The 15,127-nt window shown below is 52.2% G+C and overlaps 4 protein-coding genes across 4 annotated transcripts; 1 reads left to right on the top strand and 3 right to left on the bottom strand.

The window, feature by feature from the left end:
- Positions 1-779: 779 nt before the first annotated feature.
- BKA58DRAFT_311989 (uncharacterized protein) lies at positions 780-6,830 on the bottom strand (the record flags this gene model as incomplete). The annotated part of the gene is made up of 12 exons (XM_046167358.1): positions 780-1,051; positions 1,104-2,293; positions 2,349-2,641; positions 3,292-3,462; positions 3,511-3,677; positions 3,729-5,964; positions 6,015-6,032; positions 6,082-6,129; positions 6,178-6,318; positions 6,370-6,420; positions 6,471-6,590; positions 6,642-6,830. The coding sequence occupies 12 exons, from the start codon at positions 6,828-6,830 to the stop codon at positions 780-782; spliced, it is 4,896 nt and encodes a 1,631-aa protein (XP_046027845.1).
- A 1,297-nt stretch (positions 6,831-8,127) lies between these two features.
- On the bottom strand, positions 8,128-11,958 carry BKA58DRAFT_130340 (CRM1 C terminal-domain-containing protein). Its single transcript, XM_046164369.1, has 7 exons — positions 11,765-11,958; positions 11,668-11,697; positions 11,541-11,613; positions 11,414-11,485; positions 9,190-11,366; positions 8,555-9,108; positions 8,128-8,507 (listed from the first exon to the last, which is right to left on the bottom strand). Exons 1-7 carry the CDS (start codon positions 11,828-11,830, stop codon positions 8,270-8,272), a joined length of 3,210 nt encoding a protein of 1,069 aa, XP_046027844.1. The 5' UTR covers positions 11,831-11,958; the 3' UTR covers positions 8,128-8,269.
- A 1,145-nt stretch (positions 11,959-13,103) lies between these two features.
- BKA58DRAFT_400023 (uncharacterized protein) lies at positions 13,104-14,282 on the top strand (the record flags this gene model as incomplete). Its single annotated transcript, XM_046171576.1, has 2 exons — positions 13,104-13,248; positions 13,300-14,282. The coding sequence occupies 2 exons, from the start codon at positions 13,104-13,106 to the stop codon at positions 14,280-14,282; spliced, it is 1,128 nt and encodes a 375-aa protein (XP_046027843.1).
- A 76-nt stretch (positions 14,283-14,358) lies between these two features.
- On the bottom strand, positions 14,359-14,973 carry BKA58DRAFT_437824 (uncharacterized protein; the record flags this gene model as incomplete). Its single annotated transcript, XM_046173525.1, has 3 exons — positions 14,359-14,427; positions 14,506-14,670; positions 14,722-14,973. 3 exons carry the CDS (start codon positions 14,971-14,973, stop codon positions 14,359-14,361), a joined length of 486 nt encoding a protein of 161 aa, XP_046027842.1.
- Between the last annotated feature and the right edge of the window lie 154 nt (positions 14,974-15,127).

Below are 15,127 nucleotides of genomic sequence, written 5' to 3'. Positions count from 1 at the left end.
GAGGATGCCTTGTGCTGCCTTGGCGCTTGCCCCGCCTGTTGGAGACCGATGCGAACTGCTGACGACTAGAGCCGAACCGACTCACGATATACGGTTTGCACTGAGAATTGGGTTCAAAATAGTAGCAGCAAGACTCGTGGTAGGTATACACCTTGTCCGGATGGCGAACGCGTGTCTGTCAGGATTGCGTTTGCCCTCGAGACGCATGGCTTCGATGATGTCAAACCCGCCCGACCTCCCTGTCACCGCCCGCTAGCATATCCATGGACCGAAATAACAGCGTATCCCTCGACCACATCTCTGCTGCCGCACATGGTGCTGGAACCGTCTCCAGTCCCATCTACGTTTTCTTGGTCTCGTCCGTACATGTTTCGAGCTTCTGGGCGCTCGCTGCAACGCCTCAGCTGCACCCCATCAGCCGACCTCGCCTCAAACACACTGTAAACCATCAGTCAAACACCAAGATTATTATTCGTCTGGACGCGAGCCACATGCAAGGCCACACATTCCTGGGTAAACGGCACCGCCACACACGTATGGTCCAGCTCAAGTCACGTTCCTTGTGTTCCGTATTGCCGTATGCTTAGGCCAAGTGGGTACTGCCGTCAGTTCACTGTAACACTGCACCGCCACATGTGCCCAGCTAAATATGACTATCGATTTTCAAAATGAACTTTTTTCGCTGTACTCCTAACTTCTAGTGCGAACCATCCACCTGCTCCAATGCAACCATGTGCTGAAATCTAATCTCTATCGCGCCAGACTCCACGCTCATCGTCTTACTCTCTAAAGCTGTCCCCAATCTCAATCTTCTGCATACCCAGCAGCGCCCGTAGTTTGAGGTACGTCTCGTATCCACTCAATTGCATTTCGACTCTCATGTGTCTCGTCCACGCACCCAGCCAGCTAAGGAAGTTGCTCGGCCAAAGCACGCTGCCGTTGAGATTGTCCAGACTCTCTTCATAAACCGTACGACTAGCATAGCGTGCTAGAATGAGAAAAGTGCGCATGGGACCTTGGCGTGTATGTAGACCTTCGTCTAAAGAGCGCGCTTGAAGAATAGTCAGTATGGAAGCCTGGTTGACAATAGAGGCAAAACTTACTCAGATCGTTCGTCTTCAAGATTAACAGAATCACCCTCGGAACTTGTCCAAGCAGCTCAATCAGGCTCTCAATCAACCCTTCTCCCAAAGCGTCTCCGATGACTTTCTTTTCTTCACTTGTCCTGCTTGTCATCACACCACCTGTGCCACTCTCCTTCTTCGCCAGCACGGTATAGTCTCTTCCGGTAATTGCCGACGCGAATAGGGGGAAATGCTCTTCTTTGATGCCTGCTACCTGATAGGCGTACTTGCGCATACCAGCTTCATCAGCGTCCAAGACGGCGAGCCAGAGCTTCGCATAGTTGCGTCGCAAGGGCAAGGGGATGTCGCGATAGAGACCGTGGTCGTATAATATAACATCGAAGTTGGACTTGCCTCCGCGAGCGGGGTTGTGCCGTATAGCGATGTTTCCGCCGTGAGGGTCGCAATGGAGTGGTGCATCTCTGCCAAAGATCATCTCGTTGAATATCCTCGCCAGTGCTGCCGACACTTCATCTCTATCGATGCCGTGTTCATCCAAGCTCTTGAGGTCGTCTGTCCGAAATCCGGATACGTATTCCATGACCAGCAGTCGGCGCTTGGCCCAGAGCACTTTAGGTATGACGACGGGCACATCGCGGACGTGGGAGAAGTACTCTCGTGCGCGCATAGCGTTCTTCCCTTCAAGGGCGAAATCGAGTTCTTGTGGGAGAGAAAGTTGCATTTCGTCGGATAGCCAGGTCAGATCGTATTCAGGGAACCAGCGCTTGAGTGTTGTGAAAGAGAAGCTCGTCAAGGCTAAATCGAGTTTGGCCCATTCGTCCAGCGCAGGATGTTGTACCTTGACGGCAACCTTCTGACCAGTCTCGCGGACCGTTGCGCGGTGCACTTGAGCCAGCGAGGCCGCGCCTATGGGCCGTTCCTCGAACTCTGAGAAGAAGTCTGAGAGCTCAAGACCCGTGTCTCGCCGGCACATGTCCTGTATGGATTCGAAGGAGGATATCGGGCATTGGTCTTGTAGCGGTATAAAGGTATCGCACCATTCGTTCGGCAAGAGGTAGTTCATGCTGCTCAGATGTTGTCCCAGCTTTATGAAAATGGAGCCGTTCTTCTCCAGCGTGCGGAGGGTACGTTTGGCACATCGGAGGTGGCAGGCTTTGAGTTGCTCGTTGTAGTCGGGCTCGTCGTCACGCTTGAGTATGTCGCGATAGCTGCACGAACAGGTACATCAGCTATCGAGTGTTCAACTGGAACGCAGGTACATACTCTCTGATGTTGAGAACCAGCGTCGCAACCACCCTGTAGCTGCGCTGCGCCGCCACATAGGCGTGTTTGGCATCGTCGTTTACTGTTACGAAAGCTGCGCCGATTGCAATGCCACCTCCCGTTATCAGCAGTCGTCTTCTTCTCTTGCTGCCCTTGGAGCCCCTCCCCGCAGCTTTGGCCGTGACATTGGCTGCCTCACTGGCTTGGCTTGCAAACGTGCTCTGCGCTCCGAGCCGGCTCGAGAATGCATTGTGCCCGGCCGACGTGTTTCGTTGTTGCCATAGGCCTTGTCGCTGCGGTGTCGTGTGCCGTTGGGACCGTATACAAGCTCGGCAAGTCCACGTCCTTCGGAGGAGCGGACTAGTAAGGGCGCTCAGAGTCGACATTATGTGTATACCATGGTCGGCAGGGTCCAAGCACTGCAGAGAGTAGGGCGCTCAGACAGAGACGCGAAAGCGAACGACAAGCGGCAACAGACCATGCACTTCTAGCCACAAATGTCGTCGTTCGACATTTTTCGATGGAGGCGTCGCGCGAATCGGAACCCGGACGCCACACCCTTGTCGGTTTGCGGCGACCATCGACACTGCCGAGCCCCATCACATGCTAAACCACCTTGCCTAGACACGGTACTGCCTGAACATTCTCATTTTAATATCGAATTTGCTGACATAACGCGCGCCTCTAAAACATACTCGGCATCCATAGCCAGCTGCACCGGATAAAAGACGCCGTCCAACAACTACTAGTCTGTAATGAAAGCATCATGACACTCTTCCATCTACTGGTATAGTAATTCCCCCGCAGGATATCCAGTCTATCGCGCAACGCCTGAACTGCATCACCATTATCCGTCCACCCATGTGCCCACAACCGATCCATCAAATTGACCATTATCCCATACCCCTGTCTACATGTCGACCGTTTCGTTGAAGCAGAGTACGCCGTTGCCCTTAAGATAGCCATCGACTCCGTCGGGTGTGTTCTGTCGACGCGGATTTGCCACATGGAGGCTCGCAGGTTGGGCGGCATCTTCGGCTGGGGAATCGGTGATGTCTGTAACGAGGACCAGGCCGGCTGTTTTGATCGATTCGATCAGGGCAGGAGCGAGTGACTAGTCTTTGTTAGAACTAAACTGTGTGATAAGTCGTATTCTTCTCACCAGTAAACGTGAACTGCATATCAGGCCCATGAAATTGTTATCCCTCGCGATCTGCACAGCCTCCTTCACAGATGTCGTTGTACGACCGCTGCTTTGGATGATGTTTGTATTTCCGGTGGGCGACGGCGAAGTATCGGCTCCGAGCTCGTTGCAGAGGAGAACTGGGTCTGTCTCAATGTCAGCATCTGTTGCATTGCTATGTCTACGGTTGAACTCACAGTTGGGCTGTTTCCAATTGATGACCGTGCATATGTCCTGGTTGAAGGAGCTAAAGAGCACACTTCTCAACGTTCCATCTATCTCGCCCGCACCTTGCTCCCTCAATTGGCGTGCATGTTCAAAGACTACGGTTAAGATCTTGTCCGCGAAAGTGTTCATGTCGTGCGTGGGGCCAAGCTTGAGACGTTCTTCTTCGAGCCGGGATGGGAAGAGGACGTGCAGCTCCACATGAATGTGAGCCGGGAGTGCTGACAAGGCATCTTTCAGCGTAATGAACGAAGATGCCATGATCTGATAGATGTTTGGTATGTTGACTGAACCAGTGTTACCGAGTTCCGCGGCAAGCTGGTCTGCGGCCATGGTGGTTTGCGCGACGCCAATCGCAGCGAACTGCGCATAAGTAAGGATGTTCACCGGAACTTCGAGTCCGTGATGGTTGACCTTCCATCTCGGGTGTAGCACCGGTATGCCATCTGCAGTCAGTTGTACGAAAAGGCGTACATATTCACCAGACAGGCTGGAACCCGTAATGAGTGTATGAGGCTGTGAGTCCAGTTGACTAGTTGCCTTCCAGTAGGTTGCAAAGTGTGTAATCTCGAGCGGAATCCCGTGAAACGGCTTGACCACCTGGAAGTCGAATGTGACTCTGCCAATGGCCCGTAGTCTTGGGTCAAACAGTTCGAGATGCCATCGGCCTGTGCTTTTCGAACGCTCTGTAAATACCTTTGAAGAAGCCACGCTGCGAGCGATAACCTTTGATCCTATTGTAGGGTACACGTCGAAGTCGATAGAGAAGGTATCAAGATTCTCGATCTGGAAAGAGATGACCTTGAACTCATCTTGTATGGGTAGCAGGATATTGCGTGGTATAAGATCGGAGCTCTTCGAAGAGATGGTAAGCCTTGCAGCAGGGTACTTCGATTCGTCATAGAATCGAATGGCATCTTTGCCCACCTTCTCGAAGCTGATGACTACAAACGTCTTTGTGTCCAGGAAGTTGTGGCCATATCTTCGGAAGGGTATGATCGGTGGTGGTAGGATGAACTCGGGAATTCCGTCAGGGTCGCCTTCGATATCCATGGCTGTAGGCATTGAGCTGGACAGCTGAGAGGATATTTGAGGCGAGGCCTGTTTCTGTGTCATGAGCCCAACACCGCGTCCAACAGAAGCAAGTAGTTGCATGCACTCTAGATGCCCTTCCCATGTCGCGTAGTACATGGCAGAAAGACCCTTCTCATCCACAATGTCTACGTCGACTTGACATTGAAGGAGCGTCTTAAGACACTCCACATGGCCCTCGCTCGCAGCGTGAAAGAGTGGGGTCCATTGATAGAGTTTGTCTGGCTGGTCGAGGTCGGCGCCGTATTTTCGTAGCATTAGCAAGGCTTCTGGCGTCTTGCCCGATCGTGCTACTAAGTGTTGAGGGAACAGCCCTTCCGCATCCGAAAGCAGCTCAGCTGACCTTTGTAAAAGGAGTTCCAGGATCTCTAGCGATGCATATTGGCATGCGAGATTGAGCGGCACATGCTCTCCAGGACCCAGACGCGTAAGATCAGCACCTCGCGAAAGGAGTATCTCCACGCAAGCGAGCTTTGAGTGCACGATTGCATGTATCAAGGGCGTGAAGCTGTCCTGATCACGGAAATTCACTGTTTCTGGGGCAGCGTTTATGAGTTCCTGCACCAGCTCCACGTACCCATGCATACAGGCGTAATGCAATGGTATCCTGCCGTACACATCCGTCGCGTGCACATCGACGTTACTCGACAGGCCAAGTTTGAGCACCTCGATCCTTCCGCTGATGGCCGACTTATGGAGACAATTTCGCTCGTTGATCTCATCCTCTTGTTGGAGATTTACAAGATTCGAATCGAGCAGAATCCTCAGTGCAGACTCTGGCGCTTCGGCAACGGTGCTGAGAAATGCCCTAGAGATGTGGTCGCGTGCATCGGGGAGGGTCGATAGACGAGCGAGGCATTCTTCTATCTTGCCTTGGTTGGCGGTGTTGATGGCTTGCACAAATTGGTTGTCGAGCTCGAGTTTCGCTTCGAAAGCAGGTTCGGAGACGCGCGGTTCGGCTGTGGGATGAGGTGCTTGTACTCCCTCGCCTTCAGCCCATCCTGAGAAATCAAGGAGGGCCTGGGTTGCTTGGTCGGACAGCGTGCTGATGACCTCTCGATTGAAGCATGGTTGGACTTCGACGGCGCGCGCGAGGTAAAGCTGCTTTTCCCTTGACTGGTATGAAGTCAGCCAACGTCGGTGATGCGCAGATGATGGTAACAGACTTTGGATGTTTTATCCCACTAGAGAAGGTTAGCAGGCCGTTGGCGATAGAGGGTGGGTGCATCAAACCTTCTTGAGGATCTTTGAGAAGGCTGTTTCGTTCACTTCCACAAATTGCTAAGTCAGGTTAGTGGGGGCAGCCCCGAGTGCGTACGGACCAATCACCTCAAGTTTGTTCAGATCCATGCTAAACTGCTTTAGCCCCTCCTCGAGGGCAACATACCGCGAGGATGTTTTGGAGACAGACTGCGGGTGTTGTTGCATGACTCTCTTTTTATCGAGAAGCGTGGTCAAGCGCAGACGCAACTGCGACGACGGTGAGCACTGAGCACCCCACACACAATGAGTAGAACATACCTCTGCCTCTTTCTGTAGGTAGAACGTGTTGACCTTTTCAAGCTCACGTTCCTGCACATCATGTAAGAATCTATGTATACATCGCTGGCACAAAGACCTACCACTCGGAAGAAGAAGGTGGCCTTGTTTGCCTGCAAAGACGATTGCGGATCCAGGGATTCATGTTGAAAACCCTCACTCTGTGGTGGTATTACTGGGGTAGCGCTAAGTTTCTTGATGAGCTACGGATTTCATGATCAGTGAAGTCTTGATAGCAGGGAAATCATAAGGACCTTCTTGAGTGCTTTGTAGTCGACAAAGCTGGCGGCGTATTCTGGGATTTCCAGTTGCCGTTTCTGGATGTGCTTTCCGAACTTCCTGGAAAAGCGTGCTGAGTCAGTAGTGTCTTCTTTGGAAGCAAGACTCGTCGATGAGGCTGTCTTTTTCAAAACCACCAGTGGGCGGGGTTGAAGGGTCTCCATATGATGGGGAGACGTACATGATGCTAGTAGCAAGAAGAAACTCAAAAGTGTTGTTCTCGAAGCCTCGTGGCGATGCGCATACGATGCACAAGCGATGGATCCAGTTCCGGGTTGCGTTGCAGATCCAACCATACAGGACCCACGATGTCAGGTGTGTGGTCTTCAGCCGCCGCCTATTCGGCAGTGGAGACAGGAGAAAAGTTCAAGACGTGATGAGGCTTGCTGGTGACAGCCCAAAGAACGGCCGTGCGTGGTTGGTAGGGAAGTCGAGAAGTGAAGTCACTCACGATGCAGCTGGCGGTACCCTGCAGTGGACCGCTCAATCCATAGACTCGCTTGGGCCTGGTCAGACAGCGTGTTAGCAGGTATTTGGAAGATGCCGAACGAGGGGCCTGGCTTGAGAACGCCACCGACGACTCATTGTAGGAGGGCCACGAGACTGTGCATACGCTGGCAGAAGGGCAGAATGCCCATGTCGTTCACACAACTGTAGAGCGCGGGCGAATCAGCGGGCGTATAGCCACCACGAGGTTCAGCAACTGCTCACGGACGGATGTCGTTAGGTCGGTCGCATGGGGCAGGGGAGGTGTCGCATGCGGATATTCTGCCGAACAGTAGTCCCGTCGCGCTGCTAGGATGCTGCGAAGGATCACATTGCCCAATTGACGCGTCCGACGTTGTAGTGGCAGCGCCGCCGGGTTACGTAAGGGCCAGCTGTGGCTCCTGCTAGCTCAGCTAGGTAGCTCAACCGCAGAGGATTGCATCTCCGGGCACCTGATCGCGACTGCCGATGCACACGCCGCTCATCATGTTCGCGCGCGCACTGCTACAGCCACCATCGAGGCTCATCGGCATGTGGGCCTATACACACGGGAAGGCAAGATTCTCCGCGATAGAGCCATGTATTCCGGCAGGTCTCGTCATGCTGCATGATGCTACCTATCTCATCCAACCTACAGTGGGACGGCCAGGGAGTGAGCTTATACATACATGCGCAATAGCCGCAAGGTAGGATCAAGGAAACACAAGTGGCAGATGATTCAGTACTTGAGCTTTATTCTCCACTCTCAATACGACGTTGCCTTGACGCCTACAGCGCTCCCATCAGTTTTAGTCTGTAAGCCAAGCCAGGCTACGTCCATGCCAGCTAGGTAATCATGTATCAAATGAACAAGTAACAGGTCTATAGGGTATTAGACCAAAACAAACCCATTTTCCCACCCTCGAAAGTTTGCTGACACGACTGACTCTACGCTTCCCATCCAACGCAGCGTCGCGACCGTCTCTTCAGTCACCATAACCACTGATACTCACAAGCCATACATGTCCCATCCATCGAGAGAATCGTCGGAGCGTTTGTTTTCTGCAGACTCGTGGGGAGCGCGTGCGCTATCATAGGGCGTGCGCGTAGCCACATTTGCGTTCAACTCGACGTCAAGTCACAACTCATCATCATCCATCTCCGAAGGCTTCAGCAGACCACCGACCTTCATAGCCCGTTCACGCTCTTGCTCCTTCGCCGTCTTTGCAGCCTGCTCACGCTCCTCGGCAAACAACTCAGCATTGTCGCCAGAGAACTCCTTCAGGGAGATCAGGAAGTCGCGCAGAATGACCTTGAAACGGTTCAGGTCGGAGTTGGTCGCAAACAGTCCGTCAATGAAGGACGCAATTTGGGCACTGGAATTGATTAGTATGGGCCATAGAAGCTAACGGATATGACTTACGTTTGGAGGTTGGGGAAGGCAGTCGCCAGCAGGTTGCCGACAAAGTTCCGCAGGAATTCTCGGTTCGGGGTGCCTGCCGGTGCCATATCTGGCGACGTGTAGATGGGGCCCTGCAGCTTCTCTGAGTCGACCAGCCAGAACATCTTAGCCAGCAGCATCGACTGAGACTTGAAACCGGCTTTGTGATCGCTATCAGTAACCACGAAGAAGACATCCTGAAGAATGGTCGTGAAGAATGTTTGGAAGAAGGAGTTGCAGGTTTGCTGATCTGTTTCGGACATGTTGGAAACTAGCTCGAAGCACATGGACAGACCGGCGCTCTCAACCTCACGGTTGTCGTGCTTGCTTGCCCACATGCAGGAGTCAATAACAAATTTGAATGATCGTGCATCGAGTCGCAGCAGAGCCGGGAAGCAGCGGAGGTTGATGGTGCGTAGAAGCTTGAAGAATTCGACACGGTGTTCTGGGTATTCCGAGAAGTCCTTGTTGATCATGTCCAAGGTGCATTCGAAGACACTGTCCATGATGTTGATGATCTGGTCCTCCATCATGCTCTGCGAGAGAGTTAGCATATAATTTGATAGTGGCTGAGCGAGTCCGACCATGTGCTTGCTCAGATTGGGTCGCCAACGTACATGTAGCTTGTTGATAATAGTCGTCATGACATTCAACACTTCGGCCTCACGAGCATCGGGAACATTGTTCTTGTAGTCGATCAAGACAGCTTCTAGCAGCTTCGGCACAATGTTATTGTGGATCATCTCCAGGTCGTCGGCCTTCTCAACGTATGTGTTGATAAGTTTCAGAATCTCCTTCTTGATCGTGCGGAGGCCGCGGACCTTGGGCATCTTTGTTGCGACGTTACCCTCTCGCTGGACAGCTTCGTCGATGAGCTGTGAGCTCGCGCGGTACATTGTCAGCATGTCGAAGTATATTCGGCCGATCTGAGGGTAAAAGTAGGGTCCAATTGAACCACATGCTGCGACATTAGTCTTCATGATGTTACCAACAATCTTGATGACTTCTGAATCTTGGAGGCAAGCGGGGTTTTGGTTAGCTTGGGCGATAATGTTGTCCCATGCCGAGTTTGGCAAGGACATCAAATCCGCGATCAGGCGCTCCTGCATGCTCTTCTGTCCTTGCGCGCTGATCATGTAACCGCAAGCTTCGTAGAAGGTGTGCACTTGCTGGGGTGATAGGTCGGCGGTGATCTTCCTCAGATTACGAACGATCTCGTCGATGAAGGGCTCGGTCTCTCCGGGCTGAAGAGCAACAAAGTGTCGTCGACACTTGTTCGCGATTTTGATGAACGTATCGCAGGCCATGTCCTGTACCCCCTCGTGGGTCTCGTGCATGAACTCGAACAACTTGTTGACGACTGTCTTGAGGAACTTCCAGTGGGCCTTGAGGAATCGAGGATATTGACCGACAATATACATAATGTTACTGGCGACCACAGCTTTGTTGTCCTTTCCTCGCTTCATCTCTGTCAGACCAAGTAGATCCTTGATCACAGTGACCAAGAAGCGCTTCTCTGTCTCCTCGTTCATAGCACCAGAGATGGAACCGATAGCCCAGCAGAGGGTGTTGCAGTTAGCCCATGACCACTCTGAGCCGTCGACTTGGCGGGCCAGCTTCTCCGACATGATTTGCTCGGTGTCGTTAACGTCCAAGTGGGTAAGGAAGACGAGACACTCGCGAGTGGACTTGTACAGCTGAATCGTGTCGCTCTCCTTGACGAATTCACGGACGATCTCACCCTCATCGTTCTCGACGATGAGGACTTCCTCGGGCCTCACCATCTTCTCAATCATGACTGTTCGGAGGTTGGACAGAATCTCAGTGTACTTATTCTTCCGTAGAGGGTAGTTCGCCAACTCGCGACCGCCGTTACCGGGAATGCCCATGTTCAGGAGAGGATTCATGTCCGTGATGGGAAGCGCCTGCATCTCATCGTACAGCTCCGAGACGAGCTTGGTCCAGTATTCCAAGCAGATCTTGAACACCTCGCGGTCGTCGATCTGGCTTATGCGAATAAGGTAGAAGTGACCATGCGTGAGGAAGTCCCTGTTCATTAGGTTTTCGATAACATTCAGATGCATGGTGAAGAAGTTGGTCAAGAAGAGCGCCAGATTCAGAACAAATTCCTGGTCCCGACCATTGCTTGAAGAGTATGTGCTCTTCAGGTCCAATGAGAGAGGTATGATTTTCGAGATGGCCGTCAATGTCTCGGTAAACATGGAAACGAGCTTATCGTCGTACGCGGGCTCTGTGTGTAGACCGGCGATTTCAGTCAAGCACTTTAGAGTGATGTTGCGGAAATCGGGGACCTCGAGGAATCGGCTTCGCAGGGTTTCAATCAGGCTCTGGCCGCTTGGAGGTGTCTCGAAAATGTAACCGAGAGGAATCCAGTTGAGGAAGCGCAATAAGGTTTCGAGTGTCGCCTTGATCAGAGACGCTTCGGTGGCTGTCCGCAGGACCTCTGAGCAGAGCTGGTAGATGGCCGTGAACTCGTCACACATGCTCTGCTTCAGTTCCTTTCGCTTAACCGAAGTCATCTGCTCCTCCGAGTAGTCAAAGACTTCCTCAGACAAAAGTCGCAGGATGACCATGTTGTTCTCGCATATTCCCAAGCTGCTGTGGCATGACGATATGATCTCGTTGATGAAGGTCGGCCAGTTGTGGGGCCACTCCTGCTTCAGGACGGAGACGAGGACGAGGTTGAGCTTGTTTAGGAGAGTGCGCTCGTTGCGGAGGCTTTCGTCGTTGTTGGATAGCGAGATGATCAAGTTCACGATGAAGTTTCGGATACCTGACTAGGTTAGCAGCGCTCGGAAGACGGAGTGTTCTATAGCATACCTTGACACTGGTCTCGAGGCAGCACCTTCCATCTAGTCATGATGACATTGTCGAGAACTTGGAGACCGAGATCTGCCGACTATTAGCAACAAGGACCACCAGCCTTGGAGAAAGTCGCTGCACTCACACTTCGTCTGCGGGTACTGCGCATCGGATAGGATCTTATCAACAAGAAGCCATGCGTCTGGGTTCTCTTTGAACTATGCGAGAGTTAGTGGGACAAGCCTATGGCGATGGTGAGTGCAGACGCCTACCTGGTTCAGCGTGGCCTGAGCTTGCTTTTGCTACAGTGGGCGACATGTTAGCCGTGTTCTCGTGATACGCCTTGTTCGGGGTCGCATAGATACATACTTGCTCACCGCGGCCCTCGTAGAAGGCGCGCACTGTGGCGTCGAGCTCCTCAATTGACAGAGACATGGCGGGCTGCAGCGCGGCGGGAAAAGCTCCCAATCAGCCTTTTGATATCGTCTATATCCCCAAGAAGCTCAAGCGTCGGCTCAGCTTCTTGCAGCGGTTGCGTATGGGTGCGTGGGGCGTGGGCGGAGGGCGGGCGCGCAAAGGTTCGCTGCCTTGCAGAAGTTGTGTACAGACAAAGGTGGGGCACTTGGGCGGCGGAGAGCTTGTGCGGGCACGCTCGCCGAGCTGCTACGGAGGCTACTGGTAGTCGGGCGTTGCTAGACCTGAATTGGGACCGTCTTCCTGGCTGCTCGCAGTGGTGGGGGTTGGAGGCGCTGACGTTGTAGCAGAGGCACGGGTTTCGCGGTGAAGTCGCGTTTGTCAACTGGAACTACCCGTGCCGAGAGACAAGCACTAGTGCTAAGGGCTCCACCTGCGATCGACTGATACCCTGCATCCTTCCTCCTCACATCACCACCTGCGTCGGACTGTCGATGCATGCAGTTGCCTTGCTGTGATTGCCTTAAGACTATCCACTCCCGAGGTCTGCTATCATGGCAACCTTTCCACCCGAACAAAGCAGTGTCTGGAGATGCTATACGGCTACACACAGCTTAGTGTTCTTGTTATCATCAAAACACACGTTTGCCATGATCACATCGAGCGACCAAGTGGCCGATGCTTGTCTCAATCAGACTAATGGACAGCTTGGTCACAGCTAGACGCCTTACTAGGCACCCCGTCGGATATATGCGAGATATCTAATGGCTTGCATTTGCGCCAGAAGCCAAACCTCTGCTTCACGTCAATCTAGGAAATAACTAAACAGGTCCGCAGCCTACATTATTATGAAAACATCTCCGCACATTCGTGAGCTTCAACCATACCTCGACGTAAGATGTTAGGAGGCCTGTGAAAAACCTATCCGATTGCAGCGTCAAAGAGCCAGAAACAGTGCGGTGATCCATCAAGGGGCTCCTTGCATAATGTATGGCTTGCCGCCCGTTCGTTACAAAGCCACCATGCCACTGCGCAACTGTTCTGCAAGGCCATGGTCAACTTCCCAACTGCTTCTAAGCGCCAGGTGCGTTGGGCGCGTAGAAACATGGAACCTTCGAACCATGCTCAGATAAATATACGGTCAATACTCTCGGGCTCTCATGACCTGAAACACGTCATCAACGATTCGCATCACCTACTACCACAATCTGCGAACTCACCAGAGCAATATTAATACCCTTCGTGAGAAGGAGTCGCTCTGTGAGTACTCGATGTTTGGTGGCTGCCAATTGTTATGCAGCAGATTCGCTTGTGGCACAGCATACCATTAACGAATTTCATCCGGCTACTTATGCCAACTGAAACTCACATCTTTCGGCAATACAGAGCTGAGAAAAGATCAAGAGCCATGAATTCGCATCAAAACAACACTGGCCATCGTAAGTCAACCTATATTCCCACTGATGAGCACGACCTAATCTCCCCACCAGCCTACCATAGCATCCAAGTTCCCGGTGATGCTCCTTTCAGACTCGGCGTCTCACCTGGAAAAGGATGGGGTGCATTTGCCACGCGAAAGATCTCCAAAGGAGAAACGATCCTACAAGAAAAGCCTCTCTTCGTTATCCGGAAACCCCATCGGATGATCGAGGAAAGAGATGTGCTCGCCGCCTACTACGCACTATCGAAGAAAGAGAAATCTCAGTTCCTCATTGTTAGAGACAATGGCGACGGCATCTTCCCAACCAAGGAGAGGGCTTTTGCAGAAAACTCTTTCGCCATTCCCGCACAGCCGGGCATGGCGCATGGCTTCTTCTTACTGCATTCCCGATTCAACCATTCTTGCCTTCCCAACTGCAAGATCACGGATGAGGCTCAAGCTGGCGATTGCATGGCCAGCTACGCCACTTGTGACATCGAAGTCGGCGCTGAGATACTCTTTTGTTACGAACCAGACTTTGATTACAGAACTAGGGACGACCGTCACCGCATACTACGCTTTGAGTGTACCTGCCGAGCGTGTGACCAAACTTCAGACTTCCATGTACTCAGCGATATGCGACGCATCCTCATGAGAGGTCTCGATTACCTCAATTCTGGTCACGATTTAGATGACTCACTTCACGGCTCTAGGACTCGACCGATCATCGCCAATGCTGGGTTGAGACAGGCAGCGGAAACATACAGTATCTTGTTGTCTTCCAGGTTCATATACAACGTGCTGATGATGGCGCTATGTGAACAGGAGGGCCTGTTAGATGAGTTTGTCGAAAAACGTATGTGGCCAGGTTTAATGGGTATGGCGCAATCATTTGGCACTCAGAGCAACAGAGAAGTGGCCGGATTGGCTCTGGCGCGGAAGAGTTGGACTGAGAACTTCGTTGTTTCGTCGTGTATATGGGGATTGCACGATGCAGCCGACACCGCCTTTGCACAACACTATCGTTTGCTAGCTAGTGATGGTCAAAGATGATTGTTGAGTATGCGGAATCGTCTGATTGCCCAGGTGCAGATGCAGCCTTTGCATGAGCTCACAAGCGGCTTTACTTCTAGATCCTCCCATCCTTAACCATTTCCCGAATAGCATCAATACTACTCTCAACGGCTTTTTTTGCCATCTGTCACCTCATTAGCGACTGATCGAACCCCAACACATCTCATACGTGCGTTCTCGACGAAAAAAAACAGGTACTTACACCTTTGAACTTCTGAATCTCCTTCTCCGCCTCCGGAGTTCCCTCCTGCACATGCGGCACGCTGAACTCAAACATGTACGTCATGTTCAAGTCCTCGATCTCGCCAGACGGGCCATCGGAGACGATATTGCGGATATGCGTTCCGTCCTCTTGTTCAAAATCGACCTTGAGATGCCGTCAGCCAAAATCCCGACTCCCCAAGCAATCATTACTTACCCAACTCGGCCAGTAGCTCCTGACAACTTCCTTGGCTTGATCCTTGGGCCCCATTCCCTTCTTGAACTTGACATCCCGTGTTACCACACCATCTTTGTCTTCGAGCACCTCACAACTCTCAATCACGGGGACAAATTCTTGGGCAAAACGTATCTTACGCTGTAGGCCAGCCCAGATCTGTGTTTGGTTGAGTAGCGGAGTTGCACCGGCGGGATTGATGCGGGAGGTGTAAGCTATGTTGAAGTTTACCATGTTTGCGGTCGTTCTTCAGGACGAGGTATGGTTATGTGGTGCGATGATTGGGCTATGGAAGTTGGTGGCTGGCGTGGGGTAAGACGAGTGTCTGACGTCAACAGGAGATGGTTTGATGAAGGTCGAGAATATACAAATTACACATTGGAAGTCG

This window comes from Alternaria rosae (assembly GCF_020736505.1).
Source record: "Alternaria rosae strain MPI-PUGE-AT-0040 chromosome Unknown BKA58scaffold_3, whole genome shotgun sequence".
Taxonomy (NCBI): Eukaryota; Fungi; Ascomycota; class Dothideomycetes; order Pleosporales; family Pleosporaceae; genus Alternaria; species Alternaria rosae.
Note: the sequence above shows the minus strand (reverse complement) of the source record. Positions and strands in the feature narration are given on the sequence as shown.